Genomic DNA, 26756 nt, shown 5'->3' with positions numbered 1-26756 from the left:
TTTCACACATAAGTCACTCCTCAGTATAAGTCGCACCCCCGGCCAAACTATGAAAAAAACTGCCACTTATAGACCAAAAAATATGGGTAATTGAAAGGTCAATAACTTGAAATAAAACTTAAAATTAACTCTCAATCTCTCCTCGCAAAAATTGCACTTCAATAAATATTTAACATTTTAAAGTGCAGTTTTTCCCCAGTTGGAAAAACTGGATCAGGTAGTTTTTTTTTCTTGCCATCACTTTCAAACAAATTCTGCATCCTGGCTTGTTCACCCGTGTTGATGGGCTCATCTTGTCCATTCAGCGTGACGCCGTAATAATCCAGCAAAGCGACATTTGGCTATGCAAACATATTTTTTCCTCTTAATTGTTGTTATTTTGTGGTGCTTCTCACGCCCGACTAGCAAGGCTTTGTCCCTGCATGTGTCCCTCCGCCCACAGAGACAAAGATTGTGGATGGTCGACAAGAGGGTCCACTCCGTTCATTTAATGATGCTATTGAATAAAGAGAACTGAGTGAACCCTCCACCCTGATAGAAAGCGACAGACAAAGAAAAACACACAATTTTACGACGCTGGCCAAGTTATCAAGAACATTTTCATTTATCCTTTGGTTATTTATTTGAATGACTATCTATTAGAGCTCCTTGGTTTAAGATTCACAGCTGCATGTCTTCCATCTTTATAGACAGTGATTCCTGTTTTCAGTGCCTCGGCAACAAAAAAACAAAATAATCTTGCAATTGGGTTTTGGATTTGTCCTCTATCAAATATTTTATTTAAAAAAAGGTTTTTGTACTCTATTATAACTCTTTGAGGTGGCAACGACACTTTGCAGTGCAATTTGAAACCCACTTTCATAAAACAACTTTTGTCTACTGCTCTTAAAATGTTAAATGTGCAAGTGCTATCTCTTGTAGAGCCTTATAAGTGTTTGCCTAAAAGTATTTAGTGTTTACATAAGTTGTTTCAATAAAATGCAGATCTTAGTTGTCTATTTAATTATCATATTTAAAAGTGTTTGAAATCTGTAATGATAATCGCTACCGTGTATGTGGGATTTTTAATGCAAATTAGCATTGAGCAAGCACATTTGTTTGAATGCATTTTGTTTACATTGAATGTCACAGAGAAATGATGTTCTATCATAAGTTAGAACTGTTGTTTTGTGTGCGTTCAGTTTTATACTAACTTGGCTCTGAAATGGAACTCAAATGGTGTCTTTATTGAGAACCTGTTTTTTTCTCTGCTAGTCTAGCAAGTTAAAAGCAAACATTACACTTGTTACATTTAGTTTGAGTTTTTGGATACAAAAGTTTTGCTCCCAAAATGTTCATTAAACTTCTTTTCTGCTGGCACATTGTTATTATGCACTCCCTTAAATTTGCGTCTGTCATTAAGGCAGTGGTTCTCAAACTTTTTTTGTCATCCCCCACTTTGGACAATGGGGAGTTTTCAAGCCCCACCTGCCCCCATCGCCCCAACAGAGAGCTAATGCCAAGCTTTAACATTTTCAAATTTATTGAACATCAAGTTGTATACATTCAAACTCAATAACATTAAGTTCAATAATAAATAAAATAACTGTGCAGCTGTGGTATAACTTGCATCAAGTTCAATAATAAATAAAATAACTTGCATCAAGTTCAATAATAAATAAAATAACTTCCATCAAGTTCAATAATAAATTAAAAAAACTGTTATAACTTGCATCAAGTTCAATAATAAATCAAAAAAAGTGTTATAACTTGCATCACGTTCAATAATAAATCAAAAAAAGTGTTATAACTTGCATCAAGTTCAATAATAAATCAAAAAAAGTGTTATAACTTGCATCACGTTCAATAATAAATCAAAAAAAGTGTTATAACTTGCATCAAGTTCAATAATAAATCAAAAAAGTGTTATAACTTGCATCAAGTTCAATAATAAATCAAAGTGTTATAACTTGCATCACGTTCAATAATAAATCAAAAAAAGTGTTATAACTTGCATCAAGTTCAATAATAAATCAAATAACTTGCATCAAGTTCAATAATAAATCAAAAAAAGTGTTATAACTTGCATCAAGTTCAATAATAAATAAAACAAAAGTGTTATAACTTGCATCAAGTTCAATAATAAAAAAAAGTGTTATAACTTGCATCAAGTTCAATAATAAATCAAATAAAAGTGTTATAACTTGCATCAAGTTCAATAATAAATCAAATAACTTGCATCAAGTTCAATAATAAATCAAAAAAGTGCTATAACTTGCATCAAGTTCAATAATAAATAAAACAAAAGTGTTATAACTTGCATCAAGTTCAATAATAAATCAAAAAAAAGTGTTATAACTTGCATCAAGTTCAATAATAAATCAAAAAAAGTGTTATAACTTGCATCAAGTTCAATAATAAATAAAACAAAAGTGTTATAACTTGCATCAAGTTCAATAATAAATCAAAAAAAGTGTTATAACTTGCATCAAGTTCAATAATAAATCAAATAACTTGCATCAAGTTCAATAATAAATAAAATAAAAGTGCCACTTGGCAATCTTTGCAAAAAAAAAAGGAGGAGCTATGCATTTGGCAAGACAGGGCAAGTGACAGCACTTTCCCCCAGGAGAGCCACCTTGCTTCACTGTGAAACAGCACGGCTGTATGATCAGCTCCCATTTCCTCACACAGTGCAGAGAACAGTCGCGCTTTCAGTGGTCGTGTTTTGATCAAATTTACCGCGCTCACATCTGTTAAAACCTCATTGAGTTCGGGGCTGAGCTGCCTTGACGCGAGTGCTTCCCGGTGAATGACACAGTGTGTGCCCGTCACATTTTTGTTTCTCTGCAGGCGCTGGCTCTGGCTCGACGACCTTTGAGGTGCGAGTCACAAATTTATATATTTGTGTAATTGTGATCCACACATTAGCCTGCTACCCATCCGCGCGAAAGTTTGTTCCGCTTAGCCCCGCCCCCATTAGTTACTGTTGCTATGTCTGTCAAACTTTCGCTCGTACCGAGAAATATAAAGCCTACAGTAAAAATAAGTACCGGTAATTTCCATTTATTTATATAGCGGATTTCACAGACAGAATCACAAAGTGATTTACAGTGTGTATAGAAAATGAAAGCATAGTAAAAAAAATAATCTAAGAATATAATAATTAAAAAAAAATAATTAAAGTGAAATTTCCTCCCGTTCCTCGCGCCCCACCTGTCATGTCTCTATTCCCCACCAGTGGGGCGCGCCCCACACTTTGAGAAACGCTGCATTAAGGTGTGATGGTGGGTCCCATAGCCAAGCTAATCGAGAACCACTGCTCTACTTAGTGGCCTAGTGGTTAGAGTGTCCGCCCTGAGATGGCTAGGTTGTGCCGAGTCATACCAAAGACTATAAAAATGGGAGCCATTACCTCCCTGCTTGGCACTCAGCATCAAGGGTTGGAATTGGGGGTTACATCACCAAAAATGATTCCTGAGCGTGGCCACCGCTGCTGCTCACTGCTCCCCTCACCTCCCAGGGGGTGAACGAGGGGATGGGTCAAATGCAGAGGACACATCATTGGTACTTTAACTTGAATCAATCAATGCTATAATAACCCTAAAAGTGTCTACGTACACGTTATACCAAATCAAATATGTATAAAACGTTTGCGTGCAAAATATTAGGCAATTCATATACTCAATTCAAACACTTCCTATAAACTCCAAAAATGTCTCTTGAGAGAGAAGTTGTTGTCTGGCAAGAATAGTCTAGCAGAAAAGTGTTCCTGATCTCCATCTTACAAGAATGAGACGCTTTAGGATTGTGTATTCTACCCAGCTCTTTTCTTAAACTCTTCCTTTTTCCTGGCAGAGAAGAAAAATGTGACGTCTGGGTTAGACACTTTTTTTCACTCCCCTCGGTGAAAAGAAGGCCTTTTGTCAAATAGGCTAATCGTCAGGCCGAAAACAAAAAGACGGTTGCTCAACTCATTTCCACAGACGTCTTGCCGTAGCTGAATGGAATCATTTTCTAGGTCAGAAAACAGGTGTTCCCGTTTTATTCGGCACATGCCTTTTTCATTTTACACTTCAGTACAAATCAAGAAGGAGCAGCGCGACAAAGAAATATCATTTTCATACTTGAATGGCTTCTCTTTTGGATAAACAGACTGAGGAAAGCATCTCACCAGCCACACCAAAGGGTCTCCTCAGCCCGCCTGTTTGTTTCTTTCCCTCCTTCAGCTCCATGCTTCCTACTCTGATGATCTGACACACCAGGAAGAGACGCTGCCTCATCAGGTCACTTCTGCTAAGGTCCTACATGCACAAAGTCAACCATAAATAGAGTTGAAGTACAGTGTCAGTTTATTAGTATTAGGTGTTGAAATGCACAAACATAGAATCTGTCTTCATCTTTTGGATTATCTTTAGGTCAAATGAGTCATGATGTGCTTAAAAAAAGCTTTGGCATGAAAAGTCCCCAGCGGCTCAAATGCAGTGCTGGCTTTGCAAAAGAATGAGTATTTGTTTTAATTTAAGAACATTTAAAATGCTGAATGAAATAAAAAAAGTAATACAGAAATATTTTGAAATTGTGAAATATATGCAAGTGGGGGTGGAACGGTACACAACAATTTGGGTTCGGTACGTACCTCGGTTTAGAGGTCACGGTTCGGTTCATTTTCGGTACAGTAAGAAAACAACAAAATATACATTTTTGGGTTATTTATTTACCAAAATTGCTAAATCTTCCACCAAAAATATTGTTCTTAGTGTAATATTTGATGTGAAGTAATGGGAACCTTGGATAGGTCAATAATTCATAATAACATCGATTTTGATTCAATATTATGTTTTGAGCAATGACAGTTTGAAAGAAAAAAAAACAGCTGTTTTATTAGTCAACATTGCAACTTTTTCTAAATTACATTTAACCTTTAAGCTTTTTTATTTCACTTTTGTTATCCATCCATCCATCCATCTTCTTCCGCTTATCCGAGGTCGGGTCGCGGGGGCAGCAGCCTAAGCAGGGAAGCCCAGACTTCCCTCTCCCCAGCCACTTCGTCCAGCTCCTCCCGGGGGATCCCGAGGCGTTCCCAGGCCAGCCGAGAGAGATAGTCTTCCCAGCGTGTCCTGGGTCTTCCCCGTGGCCTCCTACCGGTCGGACGTGCCCTAAACACCTTCCTAGGGAGGCGTTCGGGTGGCATCCTGACCAGATGCCCGAACCACCTCATCTGGCTCCTCTCCATGTGGAGGAGCAGCGGCTTTACTTTGAGCTCCCCCCGGATGACAGAGCTTCTCACCCTATCTCTAAGGGAGAGACCCGCCACCCGGCGGAGGAAACTCATTTGGGCCGCTTGTACCCGTGATCTTGTCCTTTCGGTCATAACCCAAAGCTCATGACCATAGGTGAGGATGGGAACGTAGATCGACCGGTAAATCGAGAGCTTTGCCTTCCGGCTCAGCTCCTTCTTCACCACAACGGATCGATACAGCATCCGCATTACTGAAGATGCCGCACCGATCCGCCTGTCGATCTCACGATCCACTCTTCCCCCACTCGTGAACAAGACTCCGAGGTACTTGAACTCCTCCACTTGGGGCAAGATCTCCTCCCCAACCCGGAGATGGCACTCCACCCTTTTCCGGGAGAGAACCATGGACTCGGACTTGGAGGTGCTGATTCCCATCCCAGTCGCTTCACACTCGGCTGCGAACCGATCCAGTGAGAGCTGAAGATCTTGACCAGATGAAGCCATCAGGACCACATCATCTGCAAATAGCAGAGACCTAATCCTGCAGCCACCAAACCAGATCCCCTCAATGTCCTGACTGTGCCTAGAAATTCTGTCCATAAAAGTTATGAACAGAATGGGTGACAAAGGGCAGCCTTGGCGGAGTCCAACCCTCACTGGAAACGTGTCCGACTTACTGCCGGCAATGCGGACCAAGCTCAGGCACTGATCATACAGGGAGCGAACTGCCACAATCAGACAGTCCGTTACCCCATACTCTCTGAGCACTCCCCACAGGACTTCCCGGGGTACACGGTCGAATGCCTTCTCCAAGTCCACAAAGCACATGTAGACTGGTTGGGCAAACTCCCATGCACCCTCAAGGACCCTGCCGAGAGTATAGAGCTGGTCCACAGTTCCCCGACCAGTACGAAAACCACACTGTTCCTCCTGAATCCGAGGTTCGACTATCCGGCGTAGCCTCCTCTCCAGTACACCTGAATAGACCTTACCGGGGAGGCTGAGGAGTGTGATCCCACGATAGTTGGAACACACCCTCCGGTTCCCCTTCTTAAAGAGAGGAACCACCACCCCGGTCTGACAATCCAGAGGTACCGCCCCCGATGTCCACGCGATGTTGCAGAGTCTTGTCAACCAAGACAGCCCCACAACATCCAGAGCCTTAAGGAACTCCGGGCGGATCTCATCCACCCCCGGGGCCTTGCCACCGAGGAGCTTTTTAACTACCTCGGCAACTACCTTTTTAACTACCTGCTATAGATAATAAAAAATTAAATGTGATAAATCTATGGATAAAAAGCAGAGCCTGGCGACGCATGCGCGTTTATCATAACTCTCTCTCTCTCTCTGTCTCTGCCCCTCCCTCACCAATGCTGCTGTTTGTTTTGTTTTTAACCCCTTCTTAGCCCTGAACGTACATTGAAAATACACGCAACCCTAACTCAAAATGCCGGACATTTGAGGCATTTAAGAAACTCCGCAAAAGAGGACATGTCCGGTGAAAAGAGGACGTATGGTCAGTCTATCCTAGCCCGTTAGCAGCTAGCATGCCGTGTGTTGTGCCTCGGTGTGCATTGTTTACACAACGTGCGTTGCGCTACTTATTATGTCCGTGTGGAAACTCATTCGGTACACCTCCGAACCGAACCGGAACCCCTGTACCGAAACGGTTCAATACAAATACACGTACCGTTACACCCCTATATGCAAGGAATACAAGCTTAGTTAAACATTCAGGGTGTGAGGAGCAATTTAAAAGCAAATTGTCCAACTTGTCAGATTTCAGGAGGTAATGGATGATTTGTGTCAGAAGAAGGAGTACAGTCACTGGCTTGGTTTGTGGTTACCGTAAATAGAGCTGGCAGGTTGTTGAGTTTTTCTATTTCTTTAGGCATCCCCATACTGTCCCACCGCACCAGGAAGTTCTCACTGCATTGATTAAAACAAGGATCGCATTAGGAAACAAATCAGGTTCAATTCAAAAAGAGGAAACATGTACAAACCCCGTTTCCATATGAGTTGGGAAATTGTGTTAGATGTAAATATAAACGGAATACAATGATTTGCAAATCCTTTTCAACCCATATTCAATTGAATATGCTACAAAGACAACATATTTGATGTTCAAACTCACAAACTTATTTTTTTTTTTTTGCAAATAATAATTAACTTAGAATTTCATGGCTGCAACACGTGCCAAAGTAGTTGGGAAAGGGCATGTTCACCACTGTGTTACATGGCCTTTCCTTTTAACAACACTCAGTAAACGTTTGGGAACTGAGGAGACACATTTTTGAAGCTTCTCAGGTGGAATTCTTTCCCATTCTTGCTTGATGTACAGCTTAAGTTGTTCAACAGTCCGGGGGTCTCCCTTCTGCTATTTTAGGCTTCATAATGTGCCATGCATTTTCAATGGGAGACAGGTCTGGACTACAGGCAGGCCGGTCTAGTACCCGCACTCTTTTACTATGAAGCCACGTTGATGTAACACGTGGCTTGGCATTGTCTTGCTGAAATAAGCAGGGGCGTCCATGGTAACATTGCTTGGATGGCAACATATGTTGCTCCAAAACCTGTATGTACCTTTCAGCATTAATGGCGCCTTCACAGATGTGTAAGTTACCCATGTCTTGGGCACTAATACACCCCCATACCATCACACATGCTGGCTTTTACACTTTGCGCCTATAACAATCCGGATGGTTCTTTTCCTCTTTGGTCCGGAGGACACGACGTCCACAGTTTCCAAAAACAATTTAAAATGTGGACTCGTCAGACCACAGAACACTTTTCCACTTTGTATCAGTCCATCTTACATGAGATCAGGCCCAGCGAAGCCGGCGGCGTTTCTGGGTGTTGTTGATAAACGGTTTTCGTCTTGCATAGGAGAGTTTTAACTTGCACTTACAGATGTAGCGACCAACTGTAGTTACTGACAGTGGGTTTCTGAAGTGTTCCTGAGCCCATGTGGTGATATCTTTTACACACTGATGTCGCTTGTTGATGCAGTACAGCCTGAGGGATCAAAGGTCATGGGCTTAGCTGCTTACATGCAGTGATTTCTCCAGATTCTCTGAACCCTTTGATGATATTACGGACCGTAGATGGTGAAATCCCTAAATTCCTTGCAATAGCTGCTTGAGAAAAGTTTTTCTTAAACTCTTAAACAATTTGCTCACGCATTTGTTGACAAAGTGGTGACCCTCGCCCCATCCTAGTTTGTGAATGACTGAGCAAAATGTACACCAAAGGATAGCTAATACGTATGATCTAGACCAGGGGTGCTCACACTTTTTCTGCAGGCGAGCTACTTTTCAATTGATCAAGTCGTGGGGATCTACCTCATTCATATATATCATTTATATTTACTTATTTATGAAACATATGTTTTTGTTAACAAGTTAAAGGTGTTTAATGATAATACAAGCATGTTTAACACATATAGTTAATATTGTTAATAAATTAAAGGTGTTTAATGAAAATACAAGTTTGTTTAATACATATAGTTAATATTGTTAACAAGTTAAAGGTGATTAATGATAATACAAGCATGTTTAACACATATAGTTAATATTGTTAAGTTAAAGGTGTTTAAAGATAATGCAAACGTGTTTAACACATATAGTTAATATTGTTAACAAGTTAAAGGTGTTTAATGATAATGCAAGCATGTTTAATACATATAGTTAATATTGTTAATAAATTAAAGGTGTTTAATGGTAATACAAGAATGTTTAACACATAGTTAATATTGTTAACAAGTTAAAGGTGTTTAAAGATAATACAAGCATGTTTAACACTTATAGTTAATATTGGTAATAAGTTAAAGGTGTTTAAAGATAATACAAGCATGTTTAACACATATAGATTCCTTTCTTTCATGAAGACAAGAATATAAGTTGGTGTATTACCTGATTCTGATGACTTGCATTGATAGGAATCAGACAGTAGTGCTGATAAGGTCCGCATTTTCGAATGGAGGAGAAAAAAAGTCCTCCTTTCTGTCCAATACCACATGAAAGTGGTTGGTTTTTGGCATTTTATTTATCCAGCTTCCGTACTCCTTTGTATACACTTTACAAGAAATACATTGTCGGCAAACTCCGTAGCTTGCTAGCTTGTGCACGCCAGCTTTCTGAGACTCTTAATTTGGTAGCGCAGGCAGGATGAAGAAGTGCTTTTATTGTGCAACTGTGCAGTCGGTCTTTGGAGTTTTGACGACAGGTACGGCGCCAGAGTCTGTTGAAATAAAGTGTTTGTGGCCTTCCAGTCGGTAATTTTAATGAGCTGGCAGCAGCCAGCGTCATCTCAGAAGACCCTCGGGTGCCGTGAATGTCAATCAAGTGACGAAAGTGACGTCATAGTGAAGATTTATGATCGCTCATTTTTAGGACTATTTTTTTAATGGCTGGCTGGTGATCGACTGACACACCCTCTGAGATCGACCGGTAGCTCGCGATCGACGTAATGAGCACCCCTGATCTAGACCACAAGGAATAATAATAATTGTAGATTACAATCATCATAAGTCCCCTTAAAAAAGAGTTCCATTCTGCAGCAAAATGTGATGAATTCAATGTCACAGTTGTGACACATTTTCGGTCATTAAAGACTATTACTATCTAGGATTTGGAGGCAAGCTGATCATTCTACATGAAGTCTAAATAACCTTGGCGTTACACTATATAGTTAGAAAGGTGCTAACCTGATGAATTCTGACTGATCTGGGTCATAAAGAGACATGAGCAGCTCAGCATCTTCTCCAATGTTGCATACAAAGTTTTTCAGGTTCATGAGTAGACTGTAGGTGTGCACAGTATTAAACAAAGCTTGGCGCCTCATCTCAAGATTTTGTAGACGTGTCTGCAAAGTAGCCCCCATGTAGGGAGTGGAAAGAGAGAAGAGGTGAAACAGACAAATTCTGCTAATACAAAAAAAACCTTACCAATAAGCACTGTTACCTTCTCCTCTTGTATTCTGTCATCAACACTGCGGGACGCAGTCTCATGGGCCCGAAACAGACTGACAGTGCTTGTGCAGTCAGGATCCAATGTGTTTCCTGCTTCATCTCGCACAACCAAGTCTAAGCCCAGAATCCTGAGTGCCATAAAGCGTAAAGTAGTGGAGTGTCACAAAGCCATGACTTAAGCACACACACATTTTACAATGGTGTCAGAGGGCAAAAGCACGATTCATACCTGTTTCCGTAATCTATCTTGGCAGTGACTTTCTTTTTGAGTTCTACAAGGTCATCCTTGGGTAGTGTTCCTGACACAATCTGTGATCGATATTCAATGACACTGTAAGCCATCTTCTGAACAGTCCGGAAGAGGGTGGCTTTGTTCGCCTGTCAGACAAAAAAATGATGGACTTATAATATTGAAAAAGTGCATTTACTAAGTAAAACAAACTGAATGAAAGCATATCGGTGTGCAGCAAGACAGAAGGTGGAGTGTACATACCACAAAGAGCTTGTGCCATATCTGTGCCCATTCTCTCAGAGTAGCCCCGAGCTCCTGCACCAGTGGTAAATCTGATGGAATAATTATTTCCTGCTGGCTACCAACCACAAAAGCAGAATAATAGGGTATTGGAAAGATGTTTCATTGCTCACAGAACACATCACATTATAAAGTTTGAACAGAACAGGAGCTTTGTATCTCTATACATGATGAATAGATGGATGTTTTTCCTATCACAGCCAAGAAAAGCACTTCTGAACCCACACTTAGGATAATTATAAATGTCCTGTTATGTCCCTGGCCGTACGTCAAACCAAAAGCCAAAGTGTGTTATTACAAAGATGACATGTTTACTTGTGTGTGATCTTACCCTGTTCCCTCCACTGAAGCTTCCTTTAAATGGATGTAGGAAGCCGGGAAAATGCCCTGAGAGGAAGCAATTAGTTGAAACATTAGGGTTGCTTATGTATTAGTAAAGTAACATCTTTAAACATTGGAATACTTCTAAATAAAAATAATCGTTTAATAGCACCTCAGAGACACCTATTTTTACTCTCTTCTCCCTCCAGTATGGAAGTAAAATTGTCTCACATCAACTTATATATATTCATATGATATTAATACATGTGCATATATTAATAAATATACAAATACAAATGTGATATACAAATAAATAAATACATTTTTATAAATAAATGCGTATTTGTAAATATATTTTTGAGATTTGAAAATATTTACAAATAACATTTTTAAATATAAAAATGTGACATACAAATAAATCAAGAATTTGTATAAATAAACGTGTATTTGTAAATATATTTTTGAGATTTGAATATAAATATGCTTGGTTTTGTATTTGTATTGAATTTGTATATGTGGATCGCTTTTTTGCTTTTGTGTCGATGAGACATTCCTCCCACAAACCAGATGCACAAATAAATGTGACCTACACACTCCCCTGAACAACCAGCTGAGGGCACTGCAGCCAGAGTGGTCTGGGTCGCAGAGCATTATATGCATGATATGCAAAATGCCTGGAGTTCTCTGCACAAAAACAATCCACGTCTTTACAGAGGCTAATGCTAATTTATCCAGTTAATCTGAAAGACCGTGCTAGCTGCTTATTTTATTGTATCAATGCCGTTTAATGACCTTGTCCCGATGTAGATACTGATCTCTTATCAGTGCAATGTGTGTCAAATCATCATCATATATCAATCATCATATGACCCTCCCTAGTGTGCCTCTGATTGGCTCCCCAGTGTCTGACCATGTCTATGACCCAGACCGCTCTGGCTGCAGTGCCCTCTGCTGGTTGTTCAGAGGAGTGTGTAGGTCACATTTATTTGTGCATCTGGTTTGTGGGAGGAATGTCTCATCGACACAAAAGCAAAAAAGCGATCCACATATGCAAATACAATACAAATACAAAATCAAGCATATTTATATTCAAATCTCAAAAATATATTTACAAATACACGTTTATTAATACAAATTCTTGATTTATTTGTTTGTCACATTTTTATATTTAAAAATGTTATTTGTAAATATTTTCAAATCTCAAAAATATATTTACAAATACGCGTTTATTTATACATGTTATTTATTTATACATGTTATTCATTTATTTGTATATCACATTTGTATTTGTATATTTATTAATATATGCATATGTGTTAATATCATATTGATATACATAAGTTGACAATTCTACTTCTATACTCCAGCCTGTAGAATTTATGATCGCTGTTTCAGTGTTTGCATTTGCTTGCTCACCTGCCAGCTTCCACATTCAGTTTGAGTCCTGTGCTTGAGTGTCGGTGTTTGTGTGGCAATAAATCAAACTGAACAAGAAGATGTAACAAAATCAAAATGTCCTTGCGATAAAAAGGTCTGAGGTGCATCAAGTCTCTGGTCTTAGACAGCTACAAACGTTTCAGAACTTTTAAAGAGTCATGTTTTAGCCGCAAACAAGGGATGGGCAATATGACCTCAAATCTATATTGCGATGTATATTAGAGTATGCCTGCAGCCATCCATTATTCTAGTAATTGAGTAATCTATCAATTACTTTGTTTGATTAATTGAATAAAATACTTTTTGCCTCATTGCGACTTTTAGGCAAAATTGTTAGAAAATAAACAAATATTAAATATTTTAATTGTTTCACTGCCCTAGTTAAAATGTGATAATCACTTATTATTTTGTTGTTTCAATACTTGACAGTAGTTTTGGGCGATACTATACATTTTGGTATTGATCCAATACCAAATAGTTACATGCAGTATTGGTCATACCAATGCTCATACCGATAATTAAAATGTTCACGATCATTGAATGATTACATTTTTGATCACAATTAGAATCAAACAAAAACGCAGGATGATGGTGTAACAACATAACAAATGATTTACTATTATTGGCTTTGATTTGAATCTGTTGGATTTTGCCATTAATTTAAGCTCTACTGTGTCCAAGGACTTCTTTCCTGAGTATGTAAACAAGAACAAAAACAGCAAAATATGTTTTGATAATAAAAAAATATTTGATATGGATACTTTACTTGGTATGTTACTGCTGATATTTTATGGATCCACCACCTTTGTTTACATTCAAAAACTCTGCCTTACTGTTAGCATATCCTCGTATAGTGTGTAGTGTAGCGCCTTTAGCTATTCCTCATCCTCCACAGATGATACTTGTGAAAAAAAGTTTATTTTCCACCATAAAGGCAAGAATTGCTGACTTAAAAGTGGCTTTGCGCTGTATAGGTGCGTTAGCCGCTTGCTTGGGAATTAATTCTTCCTCCATTTGTTACCAGATTGGCACCTCCGCGAGGGCGTATGACGTTGCACGCGCAACAGTATGTGACGTATGTAAGAAGGTGCGCTTGTTTTATGTCTCTGTGAGAAGGAGAGACAAGAAAGAGTGAGAAGAGCCTGTAGTGTAATACCATTTTCTATATCGCACAGAGGTGCTCTCTTTTTATTCATTTGGTCTATTCAACCTGTGATTTCAGTTTAAAATAAAAAGAAATGCTCACATTTTTGCAGAAGGTCCTTAAAAACAGCAAAGCGCTACTGAAACTTTGACAAAATAAGTAGACCAAATTCAAATGTCTACTGTAGAGGACACTAGTTCCCCGGAATGTACCAGTACACCAGCCTGGAGCAAGGCCACTCCATCTCAGAGACGCAAGCTGGTGATCCAGGAGATACGTCGGGAAGAGGAAGCAAGAAGGTGCGCACAAGCTGTGGCGCAGGCAAAACAAGGGCAGTGGATGACATGGGAAGGAGTAGAGAAGAGGAAGATCTCCTGGAAAGAGCTGTGGGAGATGGAGACATTTAGGGCAAGCTTTACCATCAGGGCTGCCTACGATGTCCTGCCTTCTCCAAAAAACCTCAGCCAGTGGTATGGTGAAGACCCCACATGCCCTCTGTGTCCGAGTCCAGCAACACTGAAGCACATCTTGGTGGGCTGCAAGACCAGCCTCACCCAAGGTCGTTACACCTGGCGGCACAACCAGGTGCTAAAGTGTCTTGCAGCAGTGCTGGAAAGTCGACGGACAAGTGTCAATGCCCTTCCTCCCCCGTCATCCCGTTGGCAAGCAACAACATTTGTCCGGGAGGGCGAGGGTCAAGCCAACCTCACCCCCACAAGACCAGACACTGGACAGTTAGGCGGGGCACGGGACTGGAAACTGCTGGCAGAACTGGGCCAGAGACTCTGCTTCCCAGTTGAGATTGCGTCCACCAACCTGCGGCCAGATCTTGTTCTGTGGTCAGCTTCGCTCAGGCTCGTGTACATCATAGAGCTCACGGTGCCCTGGGAGAGTGCAATGGAGGAGGCCTACGAGCGCAAGAAGTTGAGGTACACTGAGCTTGCAGCCGATGCGCAACAACAAGGCTGGAAAGCGAGGGTACGCCCAGTGGAAGTAGGCTGCAGAGGGTTCGTGGCCACCTCAACATCCAGGCTCCTCAGGGAAATGGGAGTGCGAGGGAAGGCCCACCGGCAGGCAGTCAAAGACCTCTCAAAAGCCGCTGAAAAGGGGAGTCAGTGGCTGTGGGTCAAACGAAGGGACTCCACCTGGGCTTTCAAGTGAGTGATGGCATCTAGGGAGTGATCCTGGGACGCTGGGACTCACTGCTGAACCCTCTGGAGGTGTCGTGGGCCTATCAGCGAAACACTGAGGAAGGGGGGCGCCCACTTGATAACCCAGAGGATGCCTTCACTCACTTGACCATCCCACAAAGTCGCATAGGTGTCTCAAGTATGCATTAGGGGATTGTAAAATCTAGTCCTACACAACAGATCCAATAAAACTAACAGTGAAAGCAAGAGTTCAGCCACCAAATGTGGCCACCAGAACAATTGAGTTGTATGGAGATATACGGTATGACTGCTAATTACCAGTGTGGTGGATGAGGGTCTGCACTGCAAAGTAAACACTAAAATAATAATTGCATAGTTCTCAATGCATATCACTTTATTTAAGCATCTTCTCAAGATTTTCATATATATGAAATGTGATCATTATATAACCATAATTGCCCCCTAAAGAGTTTAACAGTTAAAACATAAATATCTTGTTGGATAAGATATAATAAGGTCATTTTGCAACCTGTGTTAAGATCAGAAATATGACGTGTTAATTAGGCTCATACCTTATGTGATTTGTGGCGCAGCGTGTAGCCTCGATACCACCCTGAAGACAGTCAAATGCGTAGAGAATAATGTTACACAGAGACAATGAGATGAGAATAATGACAGTCCAGGCTCAGGCTATCAGGGGTACAATGTGGCAGACTGCACACTCATTTCCATTATCAGATGGAGCATATTTAATGACAGATAGCGTATCACCCCATCGTAGTTCTTGCCGCGGCTTGCTTAGAGAAAGAATAGACAGATGTGTCGGGGCTTGTTGCATATTTATGCTCACTCACCTTCCAATTTCTCCAGTATGTGTACCGTGTCCCCCACCTGCAAGCACAGCTCCGGCTCACCACTGGGATCATAATTGTAGATTGCTAAAAGAATACAAAGACTTTGTTTAGTAGTTAGTCGTTACAGAGTCGCTTACAAAAGGCAATGAGTTATTTTAATTCACTTCCTTGCGTACAAACGTAGTCATTTTGTAATTGGAACTATGCCCTGAGTTTAACAGATAGCTTAGACAAGGTTTAAAAGGCTATGCCTTTATGTCATCTGTCATGTCATTGTGACTCTGGGTCAATATTTACACCCTGCAGGTTGTGTTTCTCACTAGTAAAGCCTTAACTTCCCTACAATCCTCCTGGCCAGCAGTCATCCCCAAAGGTGACCCCGTGAACTGTGCTTTTAAATGACCACCATTACAGAGTTATGGCTGCAATCAAATGACAATACACAGGCAAACAAAAATATAATTTCCAAAGAGAAATCCATAGCGCAGATCTGTTGTCATGACTTGAGGGAGCAGCACAGGCCTACAATGAGCAGGTCCTGACTTGCAATGGCTGGAGGCTACATTTCACTGCACGCTTCAACTGGCTTAAGTAATCATACATTGTTCTTAACACCAAAACACTGAATGTTACAATTCTTCTCCTGCAATGAGACTTTTAAAGAGCTTTTGTACTCTGCTCTTGGGCTCTTAGAACTTGTCAGAGTCATATCTAATAGCACAACTGCAAAGACTCCAGACTGCGAGTGACATTTTAAGGGGAGTACTATTGTAGCAAAACTATTTGCAAATGCGTATTCCAATTTGTGTGCGCGTGTAAAAAAATATAAAAAATGGATGTCCATGTTCTGATTTGTTTGTGTGAAAATAGGACTGGGCGATATGGACAAAAAAGTATATCTCGATATATTTTTACTTAAACTCGATATTCGATACATCTCGATATATTTTCCGGTGAAAGTATACATATAAAGATATTCATTTTTGAGCGAGATTCACTGAAATTGAAGTGAATGACAACTGTACTGTAAACAGTCAGTGACACTTTTATTAACCAGTTAGTCAAGATGGGTATTAACAGCACTTTTATTAACCAGTTAGTCAAGATGGGTATTAACAGTACTTTTATTTACCAGTTGGTCAAGATGGGTATTTACAATACTTTTATTAACCAGTTAGTCAAGATGGGTATTAACAGCACTTTTATTAACCAGTTAGTCAAGATGGGTATTAACAGTACTTTTATTAACCAGTTAGTCAAGATGGGTATTAACAGTACTTTTATTAACCTGTTATTTAAGATGGGTATTTACAATACTTTTATTAATCAGTTAGTCAAGATGAGTATTAACAGTACTTTTATTAATCAGTTGGTCAAGATGGGTATTAACAGTACTTTTATTAACCAGTTAGTCAAGATGGGTATTAACAGTACTTTTATTAACCTGTTATTTAAGATGGGTATTTACAATACTTTTATTAATCAGTTGGTCAAGATGGGTATTAACAGTACTTTTATTAACCAGTTAGTCAAGATGGGTATTAACAGTACTTTTATTAACCAGTTAGTCAAGATGGGTATTTACAGTACTTTTATTAACCAGTTGGTCAAGATGGGTATTTACAGCACTTTTATTAACCAGTTAGTCAAGATGGGAATTAACAGCACAGAAAAGAAACTGTTTGAGTAGCACATAATTACATAACATAAATAAAATAGATAAATATTATTTCTACGTAAAATAAATAACATAGCTGTGCAAATAATAAACTTTTGGCAGCATTTCTTGTGTGAAAAATGCCCGGCTTGGCAACTCAAAAACAGTTTTGATTTGGGCTTACATAGTAAACAAGTCAAATGAATGTTTTATCCAGACGCATACATTAGTAAGTAAAGTAGACGCATTGGGGGTTTCCTGGACGTGGTCTACATGTTTAAAAATATATCGATGTATCTTACAAACTCCATATATCGCCCAGCCCTATGTGAAAGTAAGTCAGCATGGCCGTGTTCCGATTAGTGTGTCTGTGTTTGAATGTGTGTGTTTGTAAATATAAAAATGTGTGTGTCAGATAAAAGGAACCTTTTTTAATTGATGTTACACCTCCGCCAAGGCTCATCTGTGCCTACGTGAGGAAATCTATGTGTAGAAGATATTTCTCTGTAACTTCACCTTTCCTTTGCCTATACGCACACCACTAGTCCGCACCTTGCAGCCAGTGATGTTAAGCACGTCAATGTTGGGGAAGCAAAGTCTGGTAAAGTTAAACAGAGATAAGGACATTCAAAGTTATTGCACCAATAACAAAATGTCTTTGAAACACAACCAATGCCTCCTTCTAACCATAGTGACATTGGTAATGAGCTACAGACAACAACACAACACAACAATTGGTCCCCGGAGCAGGAAATCAAACGTTGGTTGTTATGAAGTGCACACACAAGGACCTTCTACAAAGTGCAACCACCATATAAATGTTTTATCATTTCTAACTAAAAAAAACTAAAAATACGCCCAAATTTAAGTAGTCTCATATTGATAATACCACATGTATTATTTTGGATGAATCCTGTTTTGTATATTTTTAAAGACTATTTTAAATTGGCAAACAGTCCAACAATTTGGGATTTGGCAGCATAATTGAGTTGTTGGTTGACAAGACTCTGCAACATCGCGTGGACATCGGGGGCGGTACCTCTGGATTGGCAGACCGGGGTGGTGGTTCCTCTCTTTAAGAAGGGGAACCGGAGGGTGTGTTCTAACTATCGTGGGATCACACTCCTCAGCCTTCCCGGTAAGGTCTATTCAGGTGTACTGGAGAGGAGGCTACGCCGGATAGTCGAACCTCGGATTCAGGAGGAACAGTGTGGTTTTCGTCCTGGTCGTGGAACTGTGGACCAGCTCTATACTCTCGGCAGGGTCCTTGAGGGTGCATGGGAGTTTGCCCAACCAGTCTACATGTGCTTTGTGGACTTGGAGAAGGCATTCGACCGTGTACCCCGGGAAGTCCTGTGGGGAGTGCTCAGAGAGTATGGGGTAACGGACTGTCTTATTGTGGCAGTTCGCTCCCTGTATAATCAGTGCCAGAGCTTGGTCCGCATTGCCGGCAGTAAGTCGGACACGTTTCCAGTGAGGGTTGGACTCCGCCAAGGCTGCCCTTTGTCACCGATTCTGTTCATAACCTTTATGGACAGAATTTCTAGACGCAGTCAGGGCGTTGAGGGGATCTGGTTTGGTGGCTGCAGGATTAGGTCTCTGCTATTTGCAGATGATGTGGTCCTGATGGCTTCCTCTGGCCAAGATCTTCAGCTCTCGCTGGATCGGTTCGCAGCCGAGTGTGAAGCGACTGGGATGGGAATCAGCACCTCCAAGTCCGAGTCCATGGTTCTCTCCCGGAAAAGGGTGGAGTGCCATCTCCGGGTTGGGGAGGAGATCTTGCCCCAAGTGGAGGAGTTCAAGTACCTCGGAGTCTTGTTCACGAGTGGGGGAAGAGTGGATCGTGAGATCGACAGGCGGATCGGTGCGGCATCTTCAGTAATGCGGACGCTGTATCGATCCGTTGTGGTGAAGAAGGAGCTGAGCCGGAAGGCAAAGCTCTCGATTTACCGGTCGATCTACGTTCCCATCCTCACCTATGGTCATGAGCTTTGGGTCATGACCGAAAGGACAAGATCACGGGTACAAGCGGCCGAAATGAGTTTCCTCCGCCGAGTGGCGGGGCTCTCCCTTAGAGATAGGGTGAGAAGCTCTGTCATTCGGGGAGAGCTCAAAGTAAAGCCGCTGCTCCTCCACATGGAGAGGAGCCAGATGAGGTGGTTCGGGCATCTGGTCAGGATGCCACCCAAACGCCTCCCTAGGAAGGTGTTTCGGGCACGTCCGACCAGTAGGAGGCCACGGGGAAGACCCAGGACACGCTCTCCCGGCTGGCCTGGGAACGCCTCGGGATCCCCCGGGAGGAGCTGGACGAAGTGGCTGGGGAGAGGGAAGTCTGGGCTTCCCTGCTTAAGCTGCTGCCCCCGCGACCCGACCTCGGATAAGCGGAAGAAGATGGATGGATGGATGGATGGAATTGAGTTGTTCAATTTTGAGAAGCTTCTTTCCCTGAGCCAACAGACACTGTTGTAGATTCCAATGAATACTTCCATAGATAGAGATTTAAATTAGTGGGACCATGAATACTAAATCAGAGTCCTTTGATGAACCCTAAATAATTGACCATACTGTAGCAGTAGATTAGTCAACAATTAAAAAGTGTCACAGCTGAACGGTTTGAAGCTGCTGGCAGCTCATTAAAGTTAAAGAAAATTAATGAAAGTCTATAGTTTTATACACTGACTAGATGAGAAGCGTAAAAAGACATTCCAAGTTCTAGCAGAAGTGAATAATTGATTCTAGCAAGAAAGCTCTTCAGTCTAGACTATGGAAGGCAGTAAATGTCAGGCTGCTTCAAAGAAGTGAAAAAAAAACTATTGTGTAATTTAGTCCCAGAGTCGCCCTCCATCTATTTTCTGTAGAGCTGATCCAGCTGAGCCTGTCCACGCTGACTAGGAGTGCACTGACACAAGACTATTGGAACCATCCCGGACTTGAGCAGCATTCACCCACCGTCTCCTGGACAAAATTGAGCGTATGTCAGAGCATTAATACGGTGAAAATGTGCTGCACTTAAGGCGGGGGTCAGCAACCCGCGGCTCTAGAGCCGCCCTAGTGGCTCCCTGGACCTCTTTCAGAGATGTGTGAAAATGGAAAAAGATGAAGAAAAAATATACATATTTGTTTTATATATTTTCTGCAGGAGAACAAACATGACACAAACATTCCTAGTAGTTATAAATCTCACTGTTTATGTTAAACATGCTTCACTGATGAGAAGATTTGGCCAGCACCGTTTTGTCCTACTCATTTCAGCGATCCCTGAACTCATCGTAGTTTGTTTACACGTACAACTTTCTCTGACGCTGCCACAGAAAGACATGTTTTATGCCACTCCTTCTTTGTCTCATTTTGTCCACCAAACGTTTTATGCTGTGCGTGAATGCACAAAGGTGAGCTTTGTTGATGTTATTGACTTGTGTGGAGTGCTAATCAGGCATATTTGGTCAATCCATGACTGCAAGCTAATCGATGCTAACATGCTATTTCGGCTAGCAGTATGTACATATTGCATCATTATGACTCGTTTGTAGCTATATTTGAGTTAATTTACTTATGTCCTCTGTGTATTTAATTTATATTTGCATGTCTCATGACACATTATCTGTATGTAATATTGGCTGCATGTCTCATAGTTGTTTGTGTGCCATGTTGTTCCAGACCACAGCAAATGTTACCCAGCTTGCAAAGATTGTAATAAATTCATTAGAAGAAGACAGCCTGACGTTTCCTTCAACTTGGACACACACATCTATACTTTTAACTTGGACACACACATATATACCTTTAACTTGGACACACACATCTATACCTTTAACTTGGACACACACATCTATACCTTTAACTTGGACACACACATCTATACCTTTAACTTGGACACACACATCTATACTTTTAACTTGGACACACACATCTATACCTTTAACTTGGACACACACATCTATACCTTTAACTTGGACACACACATCTATACTTTTGGCCATTCTGAGCCAGTCATTTCCAGGAGTTCTCATCCTGCGAGAAGCCTCCATTTTACTAATGATTTCTAATGTTACAAAAATGTGTAGGATAAACATTTAAATACAACATTTCTGTCAATGAAGATGTGTGTCAGCCTTTGATAGTAGGCTAATATAGCTCATATAGACACTTACATCATGTGTTGCCTTCATTATAACACTTATAATATGGCTTTTGATTTCCTGCGGCTCCAGAAAGATTTTTTATTTTGTATTTTTGGTCCAATATGGCTCTTTCAACATTTTGGGTTGCCGACCCCTGACTTAAGGTGTGAAATACGGCTATAACAACTACTGGTAATGATGAAAAACCGCAGTAAAATTCTCAACGGTTAGTACCGTATTTTTCGGACTATAAGTGTCAGTTTTTTTCATAGTTTGGCCGGGGGTGCGACTTATACTCAAGAGCGACTTATGTGTGAAATGATTAACACATTAGTGTAAAATATCAAATAATATTATTGATCTCATTCACGTAAGAGACTAGACGTATAAGATTTCATGGGATTTAGCGATTAGGAGTGACAGATTGTATAGCATGTTCTATATGTTATAGTTATTTGAATGACCCTTACCATAATATGTTACGTTAACATACCAGTTGGTTATTTATGCCTCATATTGTCAAGACTGGGACTATGGCTTGGTTTGTTCTCCCGAGGTGCAAGTGAATTGGACTGGTCAAGGCTTGAAGGTGGGTACATGATTTATTTAAACTATCAAAAAAAAGAATAAACGAAAAGCGCGCACAGGGGCTAGACTATAAACACAAAACTTGCACATTGGCAGAAACTATGAACAATTAAACAAAACACTAACTGTGGCATGAATCGAAACAAAACTTACTTGACATGGCATGAAGTGCGCAGAGGTACATAGAGTGTGACAGGGGGCATAAATGCGGGGATGTCGTCAGGACGAACAACAGAAAATGAATGAACTTAAATACTATGGACATGATTAGTGAAAGCAGGTGCGTGACTCAAAACGTGAAACAGGTGCGTGACGTGACAGGTGAAAACTAATGGTTGCTATGGTGACAAACAAGAGTGCACAATGAGTCCAAACGTGGAACAGGTGAAACTAATGGGTAATCATGCAAACAAGACAAGGGAGTGAAAAGCCAGAAACTAAACAAAACATGACTAAGACAAAACATGATTACACAGACATGACACATATAACGTACACTTATTCAGCCTGTTGTTCACTATTCTTTATTTATTTTAAATTGCCTTTCAAATGTCTATTCTTGCTGTTGGCTTTTATCAAGTACCATCCATCCATCCATCCATTTTCTACCGCTTATTCCCTTTTGGGGTCGCGGGGGGCGCTGGAGCCTATCTCAGCTACAATCGGGCGGAAGGCGGGGTACACCCTGGACAAGTCGCCACCTCATCGCAGTTGCACACACATTCACACCTTTACTGGGAGGAATTGAACCTGTGCTGGCTGCACAGAAGTCAAGTGAGTGAACCACTACACTACCAGTGACACATTGGCACAGCAACATGCAAAAGAGCAGAATCTAACACCTGACATAATGAGTGTTTCCAACTCCCCAGTAAGGAACATACAGCAGCTATTGGCTGTCATAAAAGTTGCTAGAAGTTGTTAGATGACATCATCACCTTATTTGCATAATTTTTTGCGATGGATGCTATTGGAGAGAGGAATAACGTTGTGGGAGAAATGAAAAGTGAATTTAAAAAATGCCAAGTATGATCTTCTTTAGTTGATTCGTAGTTTGTGTTCTTTAAATGTAATTCCATTTTGTTTTGGATTGTGAAATGCAAATTAAAGACTGGAGGGTTGTGAGATTCACTAGTAAACAAAATGTCTTGACTGGCTCATGAACAAACGATTAGGATTGATCTTAGTGTGACAGTGAAGAAACCTTCACATTTTAAATGACATCTTGCATTGCAAGCCAGGGATCCCACTGAGGTCAAAATACATAAATAGAGGAATTAAAGAATATCAGTCAGGATTCAAGGGGCCCCTTTCGGTGTTGCGGCATAAACGCAAGTATGGCTTCATGTAACAATCGCACACTTCTCTTTGAGGGGTTGTCACTGCTAGCAGGATGTGTCTCTGTTAGAACACAGTATTAAGTTAAAGTACCCATGATTAGGGATGTCCCGATCCGATATTTGGATCGGATCGGCTGCCGATATTTGCCAAAAATTGCGTATCGGCAAGGCATGGGAAAATGCCGATCCAGATCCAGTTTAAAAAAAACTCTGGTCCGTGTTTTCCAACGCACCGATTTAAATAATACATTCCACTTTTCTGCTGCTCCGTAATTTCCGTTCCGCATTTTCCAGCACACCTTCAACACATCCACAATTCTCACGCAGTTGCTTTTAGCTGCTGGCATTACACGACAGGCTCTTCTCACTCTTTCCTGTGTCTCCCTCTTACAGACAGTGAACGCACCTTCTTACACACGTCACATACTGTCACGTCATACGTCACATACGTATACGTCCTCCCCGAGCAGAGAGCGAGGTAGCAGCATGGCTAACGTTAGCTGTGATGCTAGCGCAGCCGCTAAGGTGCGCGCCTGCTCAAGCGTCCTCTGCGCACGGCAAATCTATGCCACGCACAAAATCAAATAAAAAAATACCGTATTTTCCGCACTATAAGGCGCACCGGATTATTAGCCGCACCTTCAATGAATTACATATTTCATAACTTTGTCCACCAATAAGCCGCCCCGGATTATAAGCCACGCCTACGCTGCGCTAAAGGGAATGTCAAAAAAACAGTCAGATAGTTCAGTCAAACTTTAATAATATATTGAAAACCAGCGTTCTAACAACTCTGTCCCAAAATGTGCAATCACAAACATAGTAAAATTCAAAATGGTGTAGAGCAATAGCAACATAATGTTGCTCGAACGTTAATGTCACAACACACAAAATAAACATAGCGCTCACCTTCTGAAGTTATTCTTCATTCGTAAATCCTTCGAATTCTTCGTCTTCGGTGTCCGAATTGAAAAGTTGCGCAAGCGTGGGATCCAAAATGGCCGGTTCCGTCTCGTCGAAGTCATCGGAGTCAGTGTCGCTGTTGTTGTCCAGTAGTTCTGTGAATCCTGCCTTCCGGAAAGCTCGGACCACAGTTGTGACCGAAATATCTGCCCAGGCATTTACGATCCACTGGCAGATGTTGGCGTATGTCGTCCGGCGCTGTCTGCCCGTCTTAGTGAAGGTGTGTTCGCCTTCGGAGCTGTGTGAAAAAAGCCACCCGGCCTCTTCGCGTAAACTTCCCTTAACCACTCGCTCATCTTTTCTTCATCCATCCATCCCTTCGAGTTAGCTTTTATGATGACGCCGGCTGGAAAGGTCTCTTTTGGCAAGGTCTTCCTTTTGAATATCACCATGGGTGGAAGTTAGCATGGCAAGCTAGAACCACAGTGAAGGATGACTTCTCATTCCCTGTGGTGCGAATATTCACCGTACGTGCTCCCGTTCCACAGTGCGGTTCACAGGAATATCAGTTGCTGTGAAATACGGTAGTAATCCGTGTGCGGATGGAGAGATTGCGTCTTTTTATGAACCGGATCCTTGTCGCTTTGTAGGAGCCATTTTGTGGTCTTTACAGATGTAAACAGGAAATGAAACGTACGGTGATATCCGCGCGTTTTTTCTTCTTCTTCCGGGGGCGGGTGGTTGCTTACAGTAGAAGAAGAAGCGCTTCCTGTTCTATGGGGGCGGGTGCTTTCCTTGGCGGTTGCTTGCGTAGAAGAAGTAGCGCTTCCTGTTCTACCGGGAAAAAAGATGGCGGCTGTTTACCGAAGTTGCGAGATCGAAACTTTATGAAAATGAATCGTAATAAAGCGCACCGGGTTATAAGGCGCACTGTCAGCTTTTGAGAAAATGTGTGGTTTTTAGGTGCGCCTTATAGTGCGGAAAATACGGTAAGCGCCTAACAATTTTCGACACACGGACACGACAGAGACAACAGTTTTCGTCATCATTGTTCAAATATTGTGACGTCTGTCGAGACGCTTATCTCCATTCGGTGCCACACGCCCACACCATCAAAATGGCAAAAATTTCCACATCAACACCGTATGAAAAAATTAGTGATTTTTTTAGTTGTGATTTCCTTCTCTGCATGAAAGTTTAAAAGTAGCATATATTAATGCAGTATGAAGAAGAATGTTTTAATGTAGACATGCAAGCCTTGAAAGAACATTTTGAAAATCAAGACTACATTTCCTGCAAATGGGTGCATTTCTACCCTATATTTTAATTTTAGATTTATTCTCATATCAAACTCTTTTGGCTGTCTTTTTGACACTTACCCTCCACACCCTGGATTATAAATAATGTCAATAATTCAATGTGATTATCTTGTGTGATGACTGTATTATGATGATAGTATATATCTGATAGTATATATCTGTATCATGAATCAATTTAAGTGGACCCCGTCTTAAACAAGTGTAAAAACTTATTGGGGTGTTACCATTTAGTGGTCAATTGTACGGAATATATACTTCACTGTGCAACCTACTAATAAAAGTCTCAATCAATCAATCAAAACACATAGAATCATCATACTGCTGTGATTATATGCATCAAGTGTTCATTCAAGGCTAAGGCAAAATATCGAGATATATATTTGTGTATCGCAATATGGCCTTAAAATATCGCAATATTAAAAAAAGGCCATATCGCCCAGCCCTAGTTCAATGATGCCATTTCTGTTTGTCATGTATAATTTTGTCTATTTTGTGTTTATCCTTGAATAAACAGGTCAGTTTCTTGTTACCAACCATTGTGTATTATTCAAACTCCCCTAATTCAGCTGGCTAGTTGTTATCAAGAGTACTAAAACCCTTTTCAACATGATTCTGACAACTAAGTAGGCTAAATAACTTTACACTTTAATACATGCTCGGATAGGCCAGTATCGGTCAGTATCGGTATCGGATCGGAAATGCAAAAACAATATCGGTATCGGATCGGAAGTGCAAAAACCTGGATCGGGACATCCCTACCCATGATTGTTACACGCACACACTAGGTGTGGCAAAATTATTCTCTGCATTTGACCCATCACCCTTAATCACCCCCTGGGAGGTGAGAGGTGCAGTGAGCAGCAGCAGTGGTTGCGCCCGGGAATCATGTTTGGTGATTTAACCCCCAATTCCAACCCTTGATGCTGAGTGCCAAGCAGGAAGGTAATGGCTCCCATTTGTATAGTCTTTGGTATGACTCGGCCGGGGTTTGATTTTGATTTTGGTTTGATTTTTATTAAGGATCCCCATTAGCTGGTTGCCTCAACAACCCACTAGTCTTCCTGGGGTCCACAAGAGGTTTGAACTCATGACCTACCGATCTCAGTGCGGACACTTTAACCACTAGGCCACTGAGTAATAAGATACATTTAGACAGCGTGGACACGGCAGTTAGAGAAGGCTGCACTAGGCCTACTGCG

General features: G+C 41.0%; 1 protein-coding gene across 1 annotated transcript in view; it reads right to left on the bottom strand.

Annotated features, from left to right (window-relative positions):
- dock5 (dedicator of cytokinesis 5) overlaps positions 1 to 26756 on the bottom strand; it is a 125799-nt gene that overhangs the window by 72850 nt on the left and 26193 nt on the right. Inside the window, exons 2-10 of the mRNA XM_061985842.2 lie at positions 15630 to 15713; positions 15348 to 15388; positions 11054 to 11109; positions 10684 to 10780; positions 10420 to 10568; positions 10183 to 10318; positions 9927 to 10084; positions 7069 to 7150; positions 4154 to 4283 (exon numbers count right to left, since the gene is read on the bottom strand). Coding sequence (XP_061841826.1) covers positions 4154 to 4283; positions 7069 to 7150; positions 9927 to 10084; positions 10183 to 10318; positions 10420 to 10568; positions 10684 to 10780; positions 11054 to 11109; positions 15348 to 15388; positions 15630 to 15713 — 933 coding nt within the window. The remainder of the gene's footprint in view (positions 1 to 4153; positions 4284 to 7068; positions 7151 to 9926; positions 10085 to 10182; positions 10319 to 10419; positions 10569 to 10683; positions 10781 to 11053; positions 11110 to 15347; positions 15389 to 15629; positions 15714 to 26756) is intronic.

Source organism: Nerophis lumbriciformis, linkage group LG12 (assembly GCF_033978685.3).
Source record: "Nerophis lumbriciformis linkage group LG12, RoL_Nlum_v2.1, whole genome shotgun sequence".
Taxonomy (NCBI): Eukaryota; Metazoa; Chordata; class Actinopteri; order Syngnathiformes; family Syngnathidae; genus Nerophis; species Nerophis lumbriciformis.
This window is presented reverse-complemented; position numbering and strand designations above follow the sequence as displayed.